The following is an 18,457-nucleotide window of genomic DNA, read 5'->3' as shown; positions in this document are numbered from 1 at the left end:
TTCCCCAATGTTTGCCCTTGTCTTTTGATTTTGAGTTTAGCATAACATCATTCCCATATAGTTAATTAGTGCAATATATGCAGCTGCTTATGTCAACTTTGTGGAATTTGTACCTGCGGGACTTCATGAAAGCAAAGCTCCTGTCCATACTTATGTTCTTTTCCATAACACAGATAGTGTAACCATGATGTAATTATATTCCTCTTTCATAACTGTCAGTAAAAGGAATTTGATTGGACTCAATGATCTTCGAGGTCTTTTCCAGCCTTAATGATTCCGTAATTCTGTAAATTCTGTGTGCAGTCGTTAGAAACTGGGGTGCAGCTTTTAAAAAAGTATTTTAAAAACATTAGATGTTTATGACCAAGCACAAAGGAAGGAGTAGGATCTTCCTAGTGTGATTTGGGCATGCTGCCGGGGTCCAGTGAGGCAGCTGATAGAAATGCTGCACCATCCTGGAATTAAAGGGTGATACCTGTGTCCCAAGGAGCTCTTGGAGCATGCAGAAAACAAATCTCAAGCCTTCAAAACTCGCAAGCATGAAAAAAAACCTCCTAATGAGCTACGTACTTCCCAGATTACAGAGGTACTGATTTGCACTTTTGGATTTAGGAGTCTAAACTATGGTGTGGGTGTTGATGCATCCTCTTGGATCTGCACGTAGATATTTGATTAATATTTATTCAATACTTACAGTACTTACCTCTGGAAAAAAGCCACCTTATCAGGAAGAGTCTGTCCTTTGAGTATGACATTTATTTGCTAAATTGGTTGAAACCTCCTATATAAAAAAGCAGTTTTATAATCCCAAACATAAAATCTTATCTATTTTATTGGACATTTTTTTCCTAGTTCCTCTGGATCATTACAAATCTATCAGACAGCTTATATGTAGTTAAAGAACTTTCCCTATGATCATCAAAAGAGAGATCATTTTATAATTAACCTGGAAATAATGTATTTTTCCTTCTCTTCTACTCAGTTTTGTTTTCATGGTGCCTCAGATTCAATGAAAGGAAGTGCTTTTATTCCTGTTCTTCTGCAGAGCTGAATATGTGGCCAGAGCTTACAAAATAAATACCAGATGTAAAATACTGTAATAATCCAGAACTGCTAAGTTCTGCAGACATTTTTAGTGAAGACTTGACATGAGTACATTATTCATCTCTGAATGTTATTGCAGCATAAAGTCTTTACCTCTCACAGAACTAATGGCTATAAAATGACTTCTGGAAAATCATGAAATAAGCGTAATTTAGTATTAGGTGGAAAAATTATCTTGCACCTTATGTACTACTGGACACTTGACTTGGATTGTACAGACCTAAAAAAATATGAGTGTGATTCTGTTTCTTTGATCCCTTATGCAAAGCAAGAGAGTGTTTCTTTGGTTGTACTGGAGAAAGGGAGAAAGTCATCAACTCCTAAAGCATTGGTCAATCACAGTGTGAGTAAAAGGATTCTTCACTGAAACTTTGCAGTAAAGCACAGCCCAACTTTATTATGTGTTGCATTTCCTATAAAACTCTGTTCTAAAATACTTTCATTTAAACAGTTGGAGCCAGTTTTACAATTTCACAGACGTCATCAGCATCCTTTCCTCTGCTGAGTAGCCTTCCCATATCCCTTTACCCTCCTACCTTACCATTATAGCTCAACTGAGAAATCTTGGGATGCTAAAATAGTGAGTCAATGAGGCATAGAGACACAAGGTGCTTTGGATGGCAGGAGTGGCATCTCTTTCCAACAGTGGCCAGATTGCTTGGCAGATCAGAGAGGAAGATTGTGCTGTCATAAAGAGAAAGGACACACATCAAGAAGGTGAATAACGTTCAATTCCTGGGAGAAGTTTTCAAAGCAATAAGGGCCTGAGTCTTTCAGGAATGGAGCCAATAGGGAATTCTTGTGACAGCAATGATCATGGGTTTTCTAGAAGTGATAGGTGGTCCTCAAAAGAAACTACATCTTGTTACCAAGCTGTCATGCAATAAAGATACCTCCTTTTCCTTTTGGAGCTGCTACAACCAGCAGTCACTAATAGTGCTGAAAAAAGGTGATGCCCAAGGAGATGTTCGAGAACCATCAGTTTATAAGTCTTCACAGAGCAGAATGGTGTCAGGTACATGCAGTGGGAAGCCTGAGAAACTGAACAGCAGTTGGTCACAAAACGAAGTCCTTGCATGTATACTAAAAATACCAGATGAAGAAGGCCCACTGGTTTGATACTGTCAAGTTAGACCAGATCTAAAGAGGCAGCAAGAATAAAATCTGCATCTAGAGATGTTAATATAAATATTGGTTAATAAGCACTTTCTTTTTTGACTTCAAATACCAACTTCATTAGCCACATTTGTAAAAGTGTCTGAACATTTATGTGGCTTTTTCCCCTGTCCTTCTTCAGACAATTTAAGTAATGGGTTTTCTCTGGAGCTTTTCATTCACTTGGCTTTACTGTGTCTTTCATGGAATATCTAAATACTGTAGAAGGCTTCTTGCAAAAGATTAACAGCTAAGGACCATGCCCACATAATCATCAGCATCTCCTGATCCTTCAGAGGTGGGAGCTTATAAGTACCTTCACTGAGTAGGTTAAACAAATGGGGCAGGTGCAGTTTCTTGCTGCAGACAACTTAGAATTGACTTTCTTTTACTGATTCTGTTCAGAGCTCTTAAAAACTTTCCTCTTCATGACCCATTCTCCTTCTCCAGGGTCCCTGTTCCATCAGCTGCTCACAAAGCAGAATGAGAGGATCTGTTGCAAGCCATGTCTGTCAGTGCCACTTAGCAGGTCCCCGTTTGGGATATGGTCAAACGTTAGTGTGTTTAGTCCCTTTGCCACATTGACACTGGCGTTGTGGTGCTTCCCTTAGCGCCAGGGAATTATTATTATTATTTAGAATCATAGAATTATACAATTATTATTATTATTATTATTATTATTATTTAGAATCACAGAATATTTTGGGGTGAAGGGGACCTTTAAAGGCCATCTAGCCCCTGCCTTGAGTAGGGACTTCTTCGACTCTGTCGGGTTGCTCAAAGCCCTGTCCAACTTGGCCTGGAATGTTTCCAGGAATGGAGCAGCCATGACCTCTCCACACAGCCTGTGCCAGTGTTTTACCATCCTTATCATAAACTGCTGCTTCCTTAAATCTACTGTGAGTCTCCCCTCTTTCAGTTCAGAACCATTATTCCATGTCCTATTGCATTGGGCCCTGCTAAATCCAGCAGGATTGTATCCCAGCTGCCCAACATATGCCAAACCCTTTCACAAACTCACTTGTGCTATCCATGATAGTGTGGCTGTCTTTCTGGATGGCTGCTCTTCAATTTTCATTTCCTATATAAGGCTGCCTTTTTTCTTTTTAACAAGGAGACCTTCAGAAGGATCACTTACATTCTTTTTCCTAACCTTAGTTCCTTAATTCAGATGGCAGCTAAGAACAGTACATAGGTTTTGACTTTAAGCTTTTCTTACAACTAAACTGCACTAAAAAAGCCAGATGGATTGACTCAGCTCAAGGAAAGACTGTCAGGAGGTTTTTCTCCACAGCTAAGAGGCAAGTGGGCAGGGCTGTTTTTACAGACCGCTTTTGAGGGAAATACTGCCACAAGCAATGAACTTGAATGTCTCTGTGTCCTGATCTTTCCTCTTCTTCTTTTGTCCTTCATCTGCCAGCTCAGGCATTTTCTCTGTGGCTGTGTGTTTGATCATGATGCCCTTAGCTTTTACCTGGCATTCTACCAAGTGTTCTATATATCCTGGTACTAGACTGCCCTGAGGTTGTTTAACATTAGACAGGCACATTCAACCCAAAATGGACGAGGTACATATTGTTTTATCCTCTTACTCTCCGCAAAAAGACCACAGCCAAAGCTAAAGCCAAGAGATTGTAGCAAATGGCTGTACTTCTAGGCACTTAGCCTGAGCGTATCACAGATGAGTGCCATGAGAATGTAAAAATCCCTCTGCAAGGGATTATCAGATTACTACAATTATTCTTCTTATGTCTCTGTAAGGAGGGGATTGTTATTTTGCAGGTAGAGTAAAAAGACATAAACAGACCAGCTGACATGACTGCTGTCATACAGAAAGGCTGTAGCAGAGGAAGAAATAGAACTGAGATCATCTAATTTCATTAATAGCATTCTTTCCAATGAAATGTAACTTTCTAGATTTTTGTACTATGGAGTTCTGTTGAAGTTTTATCCCGAGCAGAAGCATGAATCATATATATATATATATATATATATGTGTATTCTTATATATACCAATAAAATGTGAAAGTGGTAATTTCAAAGAGATTTATAATGTCAAATTAAAATATTTATTATTAATAACTTGGCTGAGGATGGCTAAGCAGTCATGATAACCATTTTTGCACATCTGAAACCTTTAAATGAAGATGTCCAATGAGTTATGTTGGAAGTATTTTGAGGAGTAACAGAAATTAATTGGAGTGAGATTTCCCATGACACCTATCCTCAATCAAGGAAAGAATATACATTTCTTGCAGAAAAAGTGGGATTTAGGATGTATGGAATTTCTTTCTTACAGTGAAAAATGCTTAGGAGAAATAGTATTTCTTTCTTACAGTGAAAAATGCTTAGGAGAAATAGTATTTTTCCCTTATTTCCAAATGCCAAGCATAGTGTCACCAACTGTGGTGACAGAAAACATCTGTGAGTGAAGTGCATTGGAAGGACCAATGTCTAAGTTGTGAGGCACTGGATCAGAGTTAGTACTAAAGACAAATCTTTAATGTGCTTCTATAAAGTGAAATGGCTTTTGTGGAATTTTCTGGCTTCTGTTCTAAGGATGGTTTTGTCTGCTAAAATTTTGCTGACAGCCTGTCAAACTTTATTTATCTGTGAGCAATAGGAACGTAAAGGCATCAGTGCACCCCTATCTGTTGTGCCACTGTGTACCAGATCTTACCAGAAAAATTTAATTTAATTTTCTTGAGACTAGAGGATGACTTCACAAAGCAACAGTGTAAAATCGTCTGATGCACCATCTGGCATTGTAGATAGCATTTTGACAATAATTTGGTCTTTCAGGCAAGTTTTTATGGACAAGTTGAAAAAAAGAAAAGTCTAATTAAAGAAGAGGAGAAATGGAGACTGCTTTTCCTTGTAAAAGAAGAATCCATACAGACTTACGTAAGAGTAGTGAAGGAAACAAAACAAAACAAACAAATGAAAACAAGCCAAAAACCAGAGGTAATAGGTGGAATCTATTAATAATTTAATGGAAAGATGAGGTTCAGGCTATGAGAAATCGAATTTTGCTCAGCTGCGGAAAAACACTCTGAACTAGCAGGCCTGGACTGATAGAATAAATCTCTTCTATTAACATGAGAGATAATTTTATGTAAATGTATTTGGAGACCTTCTAGCAGAGCTGAGCATCTTAGCAGTACCACTTAACATCTTTGTAGGGTAATTGCATTTAGACCAAGGTCAACTGAAGGAAATAGCTGACTAAATTAGCATTAACCAGGTTCCTGGGGGGCTTGGGGCCTTGTAGACACTCGATCTTGACTCCAGAAAGGACATGTTGACACTAGAGAAGCCAGCTGCTTCCAGTGTGCTGTGTGTGAACTGTTTTATTCAAGTGGGGCAAATTTTATCACCCAGGAAAGGAGAAGATTTGAGTCTCATCAGGGACGGTCTGGGCTTGAGTTTTCCTCCAGTTTCCATCCCCACCTCTTTTAAAGGGATTCAGATCCATGCATCTTGCTCCAGCTTCTTTTTATTGCTGTGGTTTGGGAATGATGTCCCCTTAGCGGTAACATCTTTCCTTATAACATGGAAATAAAGCAATGGTTATAGTCCTCGGGAGGATGGGGGATGCAGCTGGGCTTGCTGACAAGCTGCTTCTCTGAGAAGAGACAGCCTCCGAGTCCATGAGCATGTAGGTGTGCTAGCAGAGTTGGATGAGTGCTGGGGAGCATTGGCCAGGATGGGAACTGAGTCTCTTTCCCAAGGTGGGGCATCAAAGCTGCATTTCTACAGCTTCCAAGGTGAGAGGAAGTTCTCTGTTTGCCCACATTGTGCTGGTGCTTGTTGTAGAAATAGTTGTCAGTGATATATAACAGAGCAGATGCCTGTGGGTATAAAGCGCATCCACCATTTACTGAGCTGAGGGTCTGGGCCAATGTGCTTGCAGTGTTACTTAGAACTTTAAAACTGCTTGGACATGTGTTGTGTGTAGGGCAGCTGGAGAGACACCTGCAATGTGTATTTTTTCCTTTACTTGCTTAGAACTCTTGGAAGAAAAAAAAAAAGAACAGGTGGAAGCGTTCTTCTTGGGTTCACAGAAATGTATGATCTTGTTCCTATTATTTGAAAACATTTGTAGTCACAGTGTTTACTTGAATATGCGATACAGAACACCGATTCCTTCGCACTCAGGTCTTAGTATTCATGAAACAGTTTGCAGTGATTCCTTGTCTTCCACAAAACGTGCAGCCCATTTTATGAAAAGCTGAGAGAAGGCAGTTTCAAACCCTTTCTCTGGTCTCTCTGAAGGATGGAAAAGAACATGGGTCAGAGTGGAGCAGATCATTAAAAAATCTGGGAAGAGAAGGCCTAGGTTCTGCTCTTGGCTCAGAGATGTGCTCAGACACATTCACTTTACGCAAAAATTGCACTGCAGATGGTGACGTGTTGACTTCATTGGGGTTATTCCAAGCATTGACATTTTTCCAAGCATTGACATTTTTCCAAGCATATTCCATGGCATCATGATCCTTTCAAGTTATGCTCTACCTGTGTTTTAGAGAGTGATGTGCATAGTACTGTAATGGATTATTATTTTTCATTTTTTGTATATGGAAAGCTGAGTTAGAGCCCTTAACACGAGAAGCAATACAAGTATTAAGGATATTATTCCCCCCATTAGCCCTATCCCTGAAAATGTTCAAGGCCAAGTGAATGGGGCTCTGAGTAAACCAGTCTAGTGGAAGGTGTCCCTGACCATGGCAGGCAGATTGGAACTAGATGATCTTTAATGTCCCTTCCAACCCAAACCATTCTAGGATTGTAGGATTATTAGGTACAAACTTAGTCCAAGTCTTTTCCTACATGGCTCCTAAGAACTTCATGATGATACATCAGAGAAAACTCAGTGACATAAAAATCATTTCCAGTATCTAATTTTCCTGTGACCTATTCCAAAATTATATATGAATCTAGTCACATCTTAGATTGCAGGCACATTTTGGCATCGCTGTGGTGATTTTTGATAATACTGGAGCTCTCCATTTAGATCAGCAGGAATTTTGTTTAAGACTTCCTGGCAAGTGGTCTGTTTGCTGTACTGGGTAAGGTAAAAATTGTGCAGCCTCTATTAAATAGAAATTATGCTTTATCTCCTTGCATTATATGATCTCAGATTTTTAGGTGGAGTGTAAGAAGATAACTGGCTCTTTCCCTAATGATCTGTGTTTATGAAATCATCTTTACAAATGTTGCAGAAATTATCCTTTGCCTCAGTGAACCAGCAAAGCACCATTACTCCGTTGAAGTGCAGCTGGGATGATTTACTCTAGCTGAGATCTGCTTCTGCACCTGGAGAAACATTGGCTTTCAATCTCTGCTCTCCAGCAGGACAGCAGTTAGGAAAATTATTCATTGGGTCACGTTAGCACACTGACACCACAATTTGCTGTTGCTGCTCAGAAAAATAGTTACCTTCAGCCAAAAATTGGGTTCAGACACTCTTGCAGACATGTGATGTTTTGTCTTTATGGGAAGCTCCTAAGGTAGCAATGTAGTAATGACTTAGAAGTCTGGAAACAGACTTTGGAATAAGAACCAAGAAAATTTGTCTTTGGCTTTACTGCAGGTTTTCTGACTGACCTTGGACAACTGAAAATCATTCTATGTTTTATTTCCTCTCTCTGTAAAATACTGATCTGGCTGTATTAATCAGTGTTTGTAAAGATCCTTGAAATCCTTAGATAAAAGAGCATATTACAGAGCACAGACTAGTTGAAATAGATGTAGCCTATAAAATGGTGCAATCTACCAAACTTGGGAAGAAAAAGAGGGGAAGAAAAAGCCCGTCCTATTAGTGTGCTCAGCTCCCCAGGCAGATTGCAAGGAAGCTTTCTGAACCTGGCAAATTATCTGTCATGGTTTTCCCAAAGGGGAAAGAAATGAGCTGCCAAGCCTTGGTCAGGGTCTTCTGTGGCTTTTGTGCCTTAAATGTGTCCGTGCACTGCATGGTAATTTTCTGTTCTCTTTGATTTTAAAATGCACCTTGCTTTTAATTGGGGCGATACTGTTAAGACACTACCGGCTATTAAGAAAAGGTTCTTCACCCAGAGGGTGATTGGGCACTGGAACAGGCTTCTGAGGGAGTGTCATGGCACCAAGCCTGCCAGAGTTGCAGAAGTGTTTGGACAACACTTTCAGGAACATGGTGTGATTTTGGAGCTGTTCCGTGCAGGGCCAGGAGCTGGGCTCAATGATCCGTGTGAGTCTCTTCCAACTCAGGAGATTCTATGACTCTGTAAAATTCCAATGTGATGTTGTGAATTCTACAGAAGTTTATACTTAATGAAGTATATGCTGCAGCAGTTGCTTTTATGTAGTAGGGTAATCATAAATCTCACTTTGAGTATCGAAAGTTTTTACACAACACCTGAGAAAGCCTTCAAGGGCAACATCCCACCATCAAAACACATGGCATGGCTCCAGCTTTACAGGATATAAAGGTGTTGGCTTTCTAATGCATAGGAATTCCCAGCCACATGAACAGAGGAAAAACCTGCATTTGTCAAACAGACTTACTATTTCTTACCATTTTTCTTCTTCTTTGCAGACATGCATGTGTGATTCGAGGCCAGGTGATGACAGCAGATGGGACCCCTCTAGTTGGAGTGAACATCAGCTTTGTCAACAATCCTCTGTTTGGATACACAATCAGTAGACAAGATGGCAGGTAGGATGTCTGTATGGGATTTACAGTGTTCAAGAAGCAGTAACAGCATTATTGCCATGACCACTAAAGAGAAACTCCTTCCAGGAGCATGTTTATTACTGATGCCTTTTTGAAGATGTTGATGCGTTATTGTTGGTTGTTATGGGGCTACATCTGGCTGGTGACCAGTCACCAGTGCTGTTCCTCACTGTTCATTTCCAGGGCCAGTCTTGTTCACTGTATTTATCAGCAGCCTGGATGCAGGAGTTGAGTGCACCATTAGCAAGTTTGCTGATGGCACCAAACTGGGAGGTGCTGTTGACTCTCCTAAGGGACAAGAGGGATCTAGATAGATCGGAGCATTGGGCTATGATGAATGAGATGAAATCTAAAAAGTCAAAATGCTGGATTTTCTGCACCTGAAACAGAGTAATACCAGGCACAAGTATAAACTGGTAGAGGAGTGGCTGGAGAACAGCCCTGCAGACAGGGATCTGGGGCTGCTGGCTAGCAGCAGCTGAACAGAAGCTGTTAGAGCAGTGTGTCTTGGCAGTCAAGAGGGCAAACCCCATCCTGGGGTGTGTCAAACACAGCACGACGAGCCAGTCAAAAAGGTGGTTGTCCTGCTGTATCCAGTGTTGGTGCAGCCTCACCCAGAACACCATGTGCAGTTCTGGGCCCCACAATTTATGAAAGATCTTCAGGTCCCTTAATGTGTCCAGAGGAGGGCAAGAAAGTGGTGACAGGACTGGAAGGAATATCCTCTGAGGGGCGTCTGAGGACTCTGAGTTTCTCCAGTTTGGAGAAAAGGAGACTTGAGGGGTGACCTCATTTCTTCATACAGCTTCCTGAGGAGGGGGTGTGGAGAGAGAAGTGCTGAGTTCATCTCCCTGGTATCCACTGACAGGACTCGTGGGAATGGTTCAAAACTGCACCAGGGGAGGTTTAGACTGGACATGAAGAAACATTTCTTAACTGAGAGGGTGCTTAAACACTGCAACAGCCTTCCAGTTAAGGAACCTTTCCTGTCCAACCATCCAGAAGCCACGCTAGCAGTTACACTTACACCACCTGAGCTGGGACCAAGGCCCCGTCACAGCTACACCCCACACTCACACAGTCACACCAGGGCTCCTTACCCACTCAACCCCAGGTTTCCCATAGCAGAGTCCCAGATGTCCAGATCCCTAAAACAATTTAATCTTGGTGCAATAACTAAATAACAAAATAACAGCCCGAGCTGGTGCCTCCGAGAAGGGGCCCCGGACAAAGGAAACCCTGGGCATGGGAAGGCCTGGAGTTACCGGCTCCTGTCATGTCTCCATGTGGTCACTCGGCAGTTCCCTGCCTCTTGCCTCAGGATTTGGCTTGGCCTCCCACCCCCCTCCAGAGCTCAACCTGCAGCTCACATTGCACATGCAGACCAAGCTTCCTGCACCAAATGTAACCTCAGCATTCCTAGGGAGGTTTGATGCCCCAAACCTGTCAGTGTTTAAGAGGCATTTGAACAATGCCCTTAATAACGTGGTTTGATTTGATCAGCCCTGAACTGGTAAGGCAGCTGGACTTGATGATCCTTTTACTTCCCTAACAGATGAATAGCCTTTTCTATCCTATTCTATTCTATCCTATTCTATCCTATTCTATCCTATTCTATTCTATTCTATTCTTATTATTTATTAACTTTGTAATATCACCTAGAATCTTTAGCCAGCAATTTGGCAATGCATTGCCCATGTGTATTAAAAAAAAAGATGTCTCCTGCTCCCAACAGCTCTATTCTTGCTAGTTCATGTTGAAATGATTAGGAAGAAGTCATTAAGATTACTGTTGTGTTAGAGGCAAAATCTGAGCAATCATGCTCAACCAAAACAAAAGCATTGCAAATTGGGAATGTCTTTCATCTTATCTTTTGTTTGTCAGTGCTAATTGTCTCCCTTTCTTTTAAGAACAAAAACGCAACATAAGGGGTTCCAGCTGCATATGCTCTGTGTATTGACTGCTAACCACTAGCACTTGGGAGAGGATTTACGCATTTTATCACCTCTCCAATCCACAACTTTCATTTGAGTTGGCCAGAGAAACATACAGAATTGTAATGAAAAAGAGGAACATGTGCTAGCAACGTGTGCTTGATGCTGTCCTGTTCACACTCAAGGGTGTTTGCACCTACTGTAACACTGATGGGGACTGGGAGGGTTTCCAAGTGATGCTCCAACTCTTCAATGACATGACAATAAAATGAGAGCTGATAAAGAGGCATTCCAGGAAAAGGACCCCGCTGGAGCTGGTGTCTTCTTATTGCCAGTAGCTTAGACATTACTGCAAAAAGGAAAAAAATTGAACATTTGTGCATAAGAGTATCTCTGTCAACCTTGTTGAACCTACTTTGTGGGAAAGTGGGATCCAAACCACACTCTCATGATCAGCTTGCTGTGTATGGACTAGCACAAAGTCTGTGTCCAGTAGAACACATAAATATGACTAAAAGATTCCTGGACGACAGTGCCTGTCATAACCTTTTTTTCTGTCTGTTTCCTTGTATATATACAACACTCAACTACTGTGTGTAATCTTTCATTTAGATTACAAGTACTTTGAGGAAAGAAACCATCTCTTTGCTTTGCAGTTGTGCTGTGCCTAGCACAGAGGGGCTTTAGTGTAAACTGGACCTCTAGCCAGCAAACACATAAGCTAAGGGGACAGAGCATGGAGGTGACTGCTGCTATCCAAGCTCCAAACCTTTGTAATGTTCAAGCAGCTATTTCCTCCTAGTTCTTGGGTGGTGAAAGGCAGACCCCCCCTGCTATAAATCTACTTCTACTGGCAGTTCAAACTAGGGGTGCTCCTTCCATGCTATGTCCTTCCCGAGGTCCAGCTGAGCAGGGAACACAGGGCAGAAAGCAATGCACCCAGGGCATCAGTATGCTCCACCAGGCTTCATTGGACTCCTGGTTCCTTGGAGTGGCTGCCAGCCTCCAGAAGCTAAATTAGTTTCAAGGAGCTGAGGGCTGTAGTTTGCTGACTCAGCCCCCAGCAGATACCAACTCCAAGTGATAAAAATGACAGAGATCAGCTGTCTCAGAGCAAGGAATCTGTGTCCGAGTGGGATTCATCCTAAAGCTGTGATTTCTGTCAGCAGCTGGTGGGGGTCAGTGTAACCCCAGACTGTGTGGTATCAGCTCTTCTGATTTCACTTTCTTCACCTTCCTCTCAAGTCAATCTGCTTCTACAGAAGTCTGATGCACAAACAACATCAAACAAATTGTCCAGTTGCAGTAGTAAGCCTCCAGAATAATGACTATACCTTCCAACTTGGCTAAGGGATACATGCAGGTATTTTCTCAAATGACCAGGCAATAGGCCCATCAGTGCATCTGTGTAATCTGTAAGTCCTCTATGGACAAAAACTACTTGTCCATAAATGGACAAGTTACACAACACCAAAATCCATAGAACCACGGAATGGTTTGGGTTGGAAGTGACCTTAAAGATCTTCTAGTTCCGTGAGCAGGGATACCTCCCACTAGACCAGGTTGCTCAAAGTCCCATGAAATCTGTCCTTGAGTCCAGTGACTTCCTCAGTGGTCTGTAAATTATCTTGAACTATTTAAGACCATTCAAGCTAAAATTCGTCAGGGCAGCAAATGTTGTCAGACATCCCTAATTCCTAATCCCAGCCTCACTGCTGATTTAGAGGGTACCATTACATGCATCTCTTGACCGTCCCAGGCCAGCAAACCAAGCCTGTGAAAGGGAGTTAACATTTACTTTCCTTCCTTACTGATTGTTACAGTATTTATTTAATACTATTTGTAGAGCAGTTTCAAAATCATGTAAAGGATTCATACTATTCCTGTTTCTATTACCTTTTTATGGGTTTGAGTAATTTTCTTTAATAGAGCATGACATCTCATCAGCTTTTGTACAGTACAGTTTTCATGTGATTGAGTCAACTCTGTTTATAGAAATTGATGCTCTTAGGCAAGAAGCGCATTCTGACCTACAGTAGCAGGTTGCATGCATTCCCAGTCCAGAGCAGTGCACAGTCACACAGGGTCATCTCTCCCATCTTCAGTGTCATTCTGGTTTGGAGAATAAATGGGAGCACACATGCAAGCAGTTACCTTGTTCCAGGGGTCATGAGGTAACTGCATAAAACTCAGCGGGTTTATTATTTGGCATATTCACCATAGGAATATCTATTCTTCAAAATGTGCACTGAGTTGCCTTAAATTGATTTAGCAAATCAGTTTACTGATAGCACTGAAATAACTGGGGTTTTAAAGTAAGGGAATTTCAAGATAAAATTGCATCAGTTTAGCTACATTGGCTCCTAAGCTGATTTTGTTGCTCCAGGTTTGGGGGTTTGGGGGTTTGGGGGTTTCTTTTTGGCATGATCAAGTTTCCAAATGAGTAAGTAAAATTTCAGTTTTAGAATTACAGCGAACTAAATTTTTCACCCCTGTAAAGGGGGTGCACTTTATTCCAGGTCTCTCCTATTACATTGCTGAAATACAGCCTGAAATAGTGAAACCGAGGTCCTCTTTAAGACGCATTACTTAGACTGATGTGTTCTTAGCCTAATTACTGCAACAGAGACTTTGTTTATATAACAAGGCATGAATATAAAATGACAGCTCTCAAACTATTCTGTTGTATGCATTTCTCTGTAAAGCAAAGTTAACAGACAGTTCAAAGTATCAGTACTGGATTATAAACCACATTTTTAAATAAAGTTTTAAATTTGATTAACGTGGTAGCTTAGAGAGACTGCAAGGCCTCAGTATCCCTGGGTTGTAGGAACAGTGTTAATAAAACAGCAAGAAAGTCTCCAGACTTTTTCCATGTCACAGTCAGCAGCTTTGGCATGGTTTTCTCAGAAATACCAAATACTTGAACTTCCAGAGAAAAGAGATGAGAAAGAGTTACACTTTCCTGTGGGGTTTTTATTTTTTGAGCCTGCTTTGGATGAATAGATAATTTCATCCTTTGCCTTGTCTCTCCAGAGCCTTTAAAGAAAAACAACAGTATGACTATACAGCAAGTATGATTTTTACAGAGTGATAAAAAATACATCAGAGATCAGCAGCAAAACCAGAAATAAAATTATCTCATTCCTTCAATCCCAAGACAGTTTTCCTTTTGTTAAATTTAATTTCACTGAGGGAAACTGGGAGGAAGGTGTTTTCAGTTTGGGTTTTTCTGTTTGATTTTGGGTTTACCTTTGGTTCAGTTCATCAAGGTAACTTGAAAGCTGCACCCTGGGCCTCTGGGAAAGCCAGCTCATGAGCAACACCGCTTGCTAAAAAATACTGCATGGTTCTGTTTTCACAGCTGCTGGAGCCTGACGTGGAGATGGTGCTTTCCCTTCTGCATCCTGTTTTGGGGATGCAGGAGAGGCCAGGATGTTTACCCCCAGCAGATTCCCATCCCTGATCCAGGCTCAGTGAAGCCAAAGGGATGAGATGGAGGTTTGCAAATAAAACCTCTTCCAACTTGCCTAAAAACTTGTTGAGCATCATTTGTAATGTTTATTTCTTTCCTCCTGGTGGCCCATTCAGTGCCCAGATCCATGCAGAGCAAGCCTCTCCCTCCCAGCTGAAGGACTTGCCAAATGCTAATTGACTGTTAAAAACATTCACATCAGAGTACAAACGTTGTGCAGCTTTGCTGGCAGGGACCAGCAAGTTACTCCTCAGGCTGCTGCAGGCCAAGCTCCATAGGTCTGGGAACATGATGCCCCAACTCGAGTGGTAGAATAAACATGGCTTTGGCTTTTTGAAGTGCTTTCTGCTTCCTGCTATGGACTCAATTCAACATTCTTTAACGAATAACCACCTTTTCATAATTATATTTGCTAAATGGCACTTCAGTACATCAGCCATGAAATAAAAAAGGTTCCCCCAAAAAATTGCTTGACAAAGACTTTTTTTTAGGAATAGTTCATACCCATTGTTGCTCCTCTGTGATTTTTCCACCCAATCTGAAAGCCTCACAATTAATTTTAAAAAATACTTTTAAATACCTTTTTTCACCTTCTTTCTTACCATGTATTTACAAGGTGCATCAGGTTTGGCTTCAGGCAATCAAGAGCGTTTCAGATCCCAGTTCTCTTGCAGAGAAGCACTTAAACTCACAGCTCTTTAAGCACATGAGCAGCTCTGCTGAAGCCAGTGAGCCTGATCATGTGCATAAACTCTGAGTAAGAGTGTCATACAGCAGCACCAAGCATGAAAGTGAGAAGCAGGGATGAGAAAACTTTCTGTGCCTGAAGCACATGTTTGGCATTGCAACCAAAGAGATAGTGAGAAAAACACAAAGGAGCAAAAAGTCTTCAATTTCTGTTGAAATCCCTTCCTTTCTTACTTAACACCTGTTTTTTGGGTCTATACATAGTAGATATATCCCATGGCACTTGATAAAATCTCCATCTGTGACAAGACGTGAAGTTTAAATACAAAAGTAAGAAAAACACCAGAACCTTATCCCAACATCTTTACATCCAGAGGAGGAATATTTTCCTTATCAAGGTAACATTTTTTCACACAGCTCTGGAAGGCTGTCTGTTATCCAACACTAACACATGCAGAAAAGCCACTTGGCTGGAGGTAGCTTAGGGTGAAGTCAGAGACCACAGGCAGTGATTCATCTGCCCTGCTCTAAATGCTTAAGAGTCAAAAAAGGTGATGTGCTTGTGTGCTGTGGCACGCAGACAGCCTGCACTGTATGTATTTCTACTAGACTAAGCTCAGTCCCTGACTGGGCTCTCCATGTTCCCTGGGTTGCATTAGGCATTAGTCAGGTTAGCAGAGATGCCAAGACAATTCATATGGGGATGTGTCAGAGAAACCGCTTTCCAAGTAGTTTATTTCATCGTGTGAATTGATCCAATCTGTGCGTTTGTTTGTATAATAAATACTTTTTTAAAAAAAGGAAATTTAGTATGTATGGCCAAAATATGTTGGTGCTAGAAAAGCACCAACAAAGATAAACATGTTTCAAAAAAGGGATGTGTGCAATTTCAATATACATGAGGACATGCAAAGAAGCTGAGCTTGGACTCCTGCCTCCAACACTTGCTGTTACTCAGGTAAAGCCTATTTGGGCTGCAGATTTTAGGTTCATAAAATGAGACTGATGATATTTCTTGCAGTTATTTTTCTGAGGTCCTTGCTAGGGAGTTGTAACCAACAGATGGGGTAGTGTGTGCACTAATTTTGTATTCCATCTCTTAAAACAGCTTTGATCTTGTTACCATTGGTGGAATCTCCATTATCCTGCACTTTGAGCGGGCTCCCTTCATCACCCAGGAGCACACGCTGTGGTTGCCGTGGGATCGCTTCTTTGTGATGGAAACCATAGTCATGAGGCACGAAGAGAATGAGATCCCAAGCTGTGACCTCAGTAACTTCGCCCGGCCCAACCCTGTGGTCTCCCCATCTCCTCTGACAGCTTTTGCAACTTCCTGCTCAGAGAAAGGTCCTATTGTTCCTGAGATCCAGGTATGAACCATCATAGCTGAGGGACAATAACTCATAGAATCATATAATGGTTTGAGTTGGAAGGGACCTTAAAGTTCAGTTCCAACCCCCCCTGCCATAGGCAGGGACACCTTCCATTAGACCGGGTTGATCAGAGCCCCATCCAACCTGACATTGAATTGGGATTGGGGCATCCACAATTTCTCTGGGCAACCTCTGCCAGTGCCTGATCACCCCCATCTCCTTTCTGTGCTTCTTTTGACAGCTTTGAGCAACACAAGTGCAACTGTTCCCCTGCTTTCCTAACAAGAAGCATTCCCCATTTGTTACACCATTTTTCAGACATTTGCCAGGAGCACTCACTCCCAGGCACTCACTTTACCAGATTTCTTTTCCCTTATCCCTGAGGGATGGAGGCAAAGCACTTGTGACTGACAGCACATGAGCTGGGACCCTTGTGTTACTCACAAGCCCTTGGTCAGCCCTTTGGCATTCAACATGCCCAGCACCAGGCTGGTGCACTTCCTCTGCTCTAACGCCTGTCTTCTGTTCAGGAGAAAATTCCACCCACTGGGCGCTACAAACCTTGGCGGTGGAGTGATGGAGTGAACTTTCTCTACACAGCTGCTGAGACATGCAGTCAGCCAGCAGATGGCTGAGATGGGGCCAGCCTGCAGAACACCTCAGTTTTATTGCATTTCATGACATTTGGAATAGATGAGGAGAGCAAGAGGATTACCTTTAGTTTCTTATCCCCATTACCCTTTTTTTTGAGGAAGTGTGAGTCAGATAAAGAAGCTTAACAATCTGCTGTGGCTTCAGAGTATTTTGTCAAATGGAAAGTTCTGTTTTAAACTGAATAATCCAAAGAACCAAATTATCAATTTTCCTTAAAAATACTCATTCTGTTGAAACAGAGGGATGTAACAGCATTCAACCTTTGCTGTCCCGGACATGCTGTTCCCTGGATTTTAGATGCCAGCATTCATCATGTCCTGAGTATTGCTTTTAGTGACAATAATCTGCCAAGGTGGAAATAATAACAAGTATAGAGACAAATTGTGTGCTTCCGGCATGACTCCACTGAGGTTGGGGTACCATTAATGAGGAAAGAAGTAACTTTATACCTTCTAATTTTAATAAACCAGGTGCTAAACCCTACAACAAATAAAGCTAGTGGTTTCTTTACCTTTCCCTCTGGACCAAGTCTTATGATCCTTTCTCACACTAATTTCCAATTACAGTCACCATGTGTCCCGGCATAATTACTAATTAAGTCCCATATCTTGTAAAGTCCATCATGTTATAAATGCTTGGTTCAGAATCTTGGTTTCCACATCTTTTTATTAAACCAACAAACACCATGAAAGGTGATGGGCAGTGCTGCCTGTGAAAGAAGCAAATATCTGAATATCTGTGCAAATAGCACAACTATGATCATAACCTCAGTCATTATTTGGTATCACAAACACCTTTCACTAGACCAGGCTGCTCAGAACCCTATCCAGCCTGACTTTGAATGTTTCCAGGGATGGGGCATCTGCCATTTCTCTGGGCAACCTGTGTCAGCGTTTTACCACCCTAATCACAGATAGGTAGTGCCATTTGAAATGTCCTGATGATATCCTGCTTAGCCTCCAACTGCCAATCCAGAATGATCCCCCTATCAGTGTCCTGCATTATATCTTCTGAATCCTTGTGAACAGCAGATCACTTGGACATCCCAAATCACACTAGACACCTGTAGTTACAGAATCTAGTACCTAAGAAGGATTCATTTTGAGATTATGACGCCTAAATAAGAGGTTCACATGCAGTTGTCTGGATGTGTGCCAAGTGTCCAAGCTCCCATTAAAGCTGACTGAAATCTAATCAGTACCATCAGTGGAGCCTACACATCACTTACGGTGACCCCCCTGAAGCTTTCTGGTTCTCACTGACGCTATCAGTTAGATTTCACTGACTAAAATTGATGTTTATGTGCCTACCTCACGTGAGCACATTTATAAGTTGACATCTGGATTTAGATCCCTTAAACAGG

At 41.6% G+C, this 18,457-nt stretch overlaps 1 protein-coding gene across 5 annotated transcripts in view; it reads left to right on the top strand.

Moving 5' to 3' along the window:
• The window catches only part of TENM4 (teneurin transmembrane protein 4), a 1,366,951-nt gene that overhangs the window by 1,272,021 nt on the left and 76,473 nt on the right, over positions 1-18,457 (top strand). For all 5 annotated transcript variants that reach the window (XM_048294397.1, XM_048294400.1, XM_048294398.1 and 2 more), the window contains 2 exons: positions 8,834-8,953; positions 16,176-16,437. In XM_048294397.1, coding sequence (XP_048150354.1) covers positions 8,834-8,953; positions 16,176-16,437 — 382 coding nt within the window. The remainder of the gene's footprint in view (positions 1-8,833; positions 8,954-16,175; positions 16,438-18,457) is intronic.

This window comes from Corvus hawaiiensis, chromosome 2, assembly GCF_020740725.1.
Source record: "Corvus hawaiiensis isolate bCorHaw1 chromosome 2, bCorHaw1.pri.cur, whole genome shotgun sequence".
Taxonomy (NCBI): domain Eukaryota; kingdom Metazoa; phylum Chordata; class Aves; order Passeriformes; family Corvidae; genus Corvus; species Corvus hawaiiensis.
Note: the sequence above shows the minus strand (reverse complement) of the source record. Positions and strands in the feature narration are given on the sequence as shown.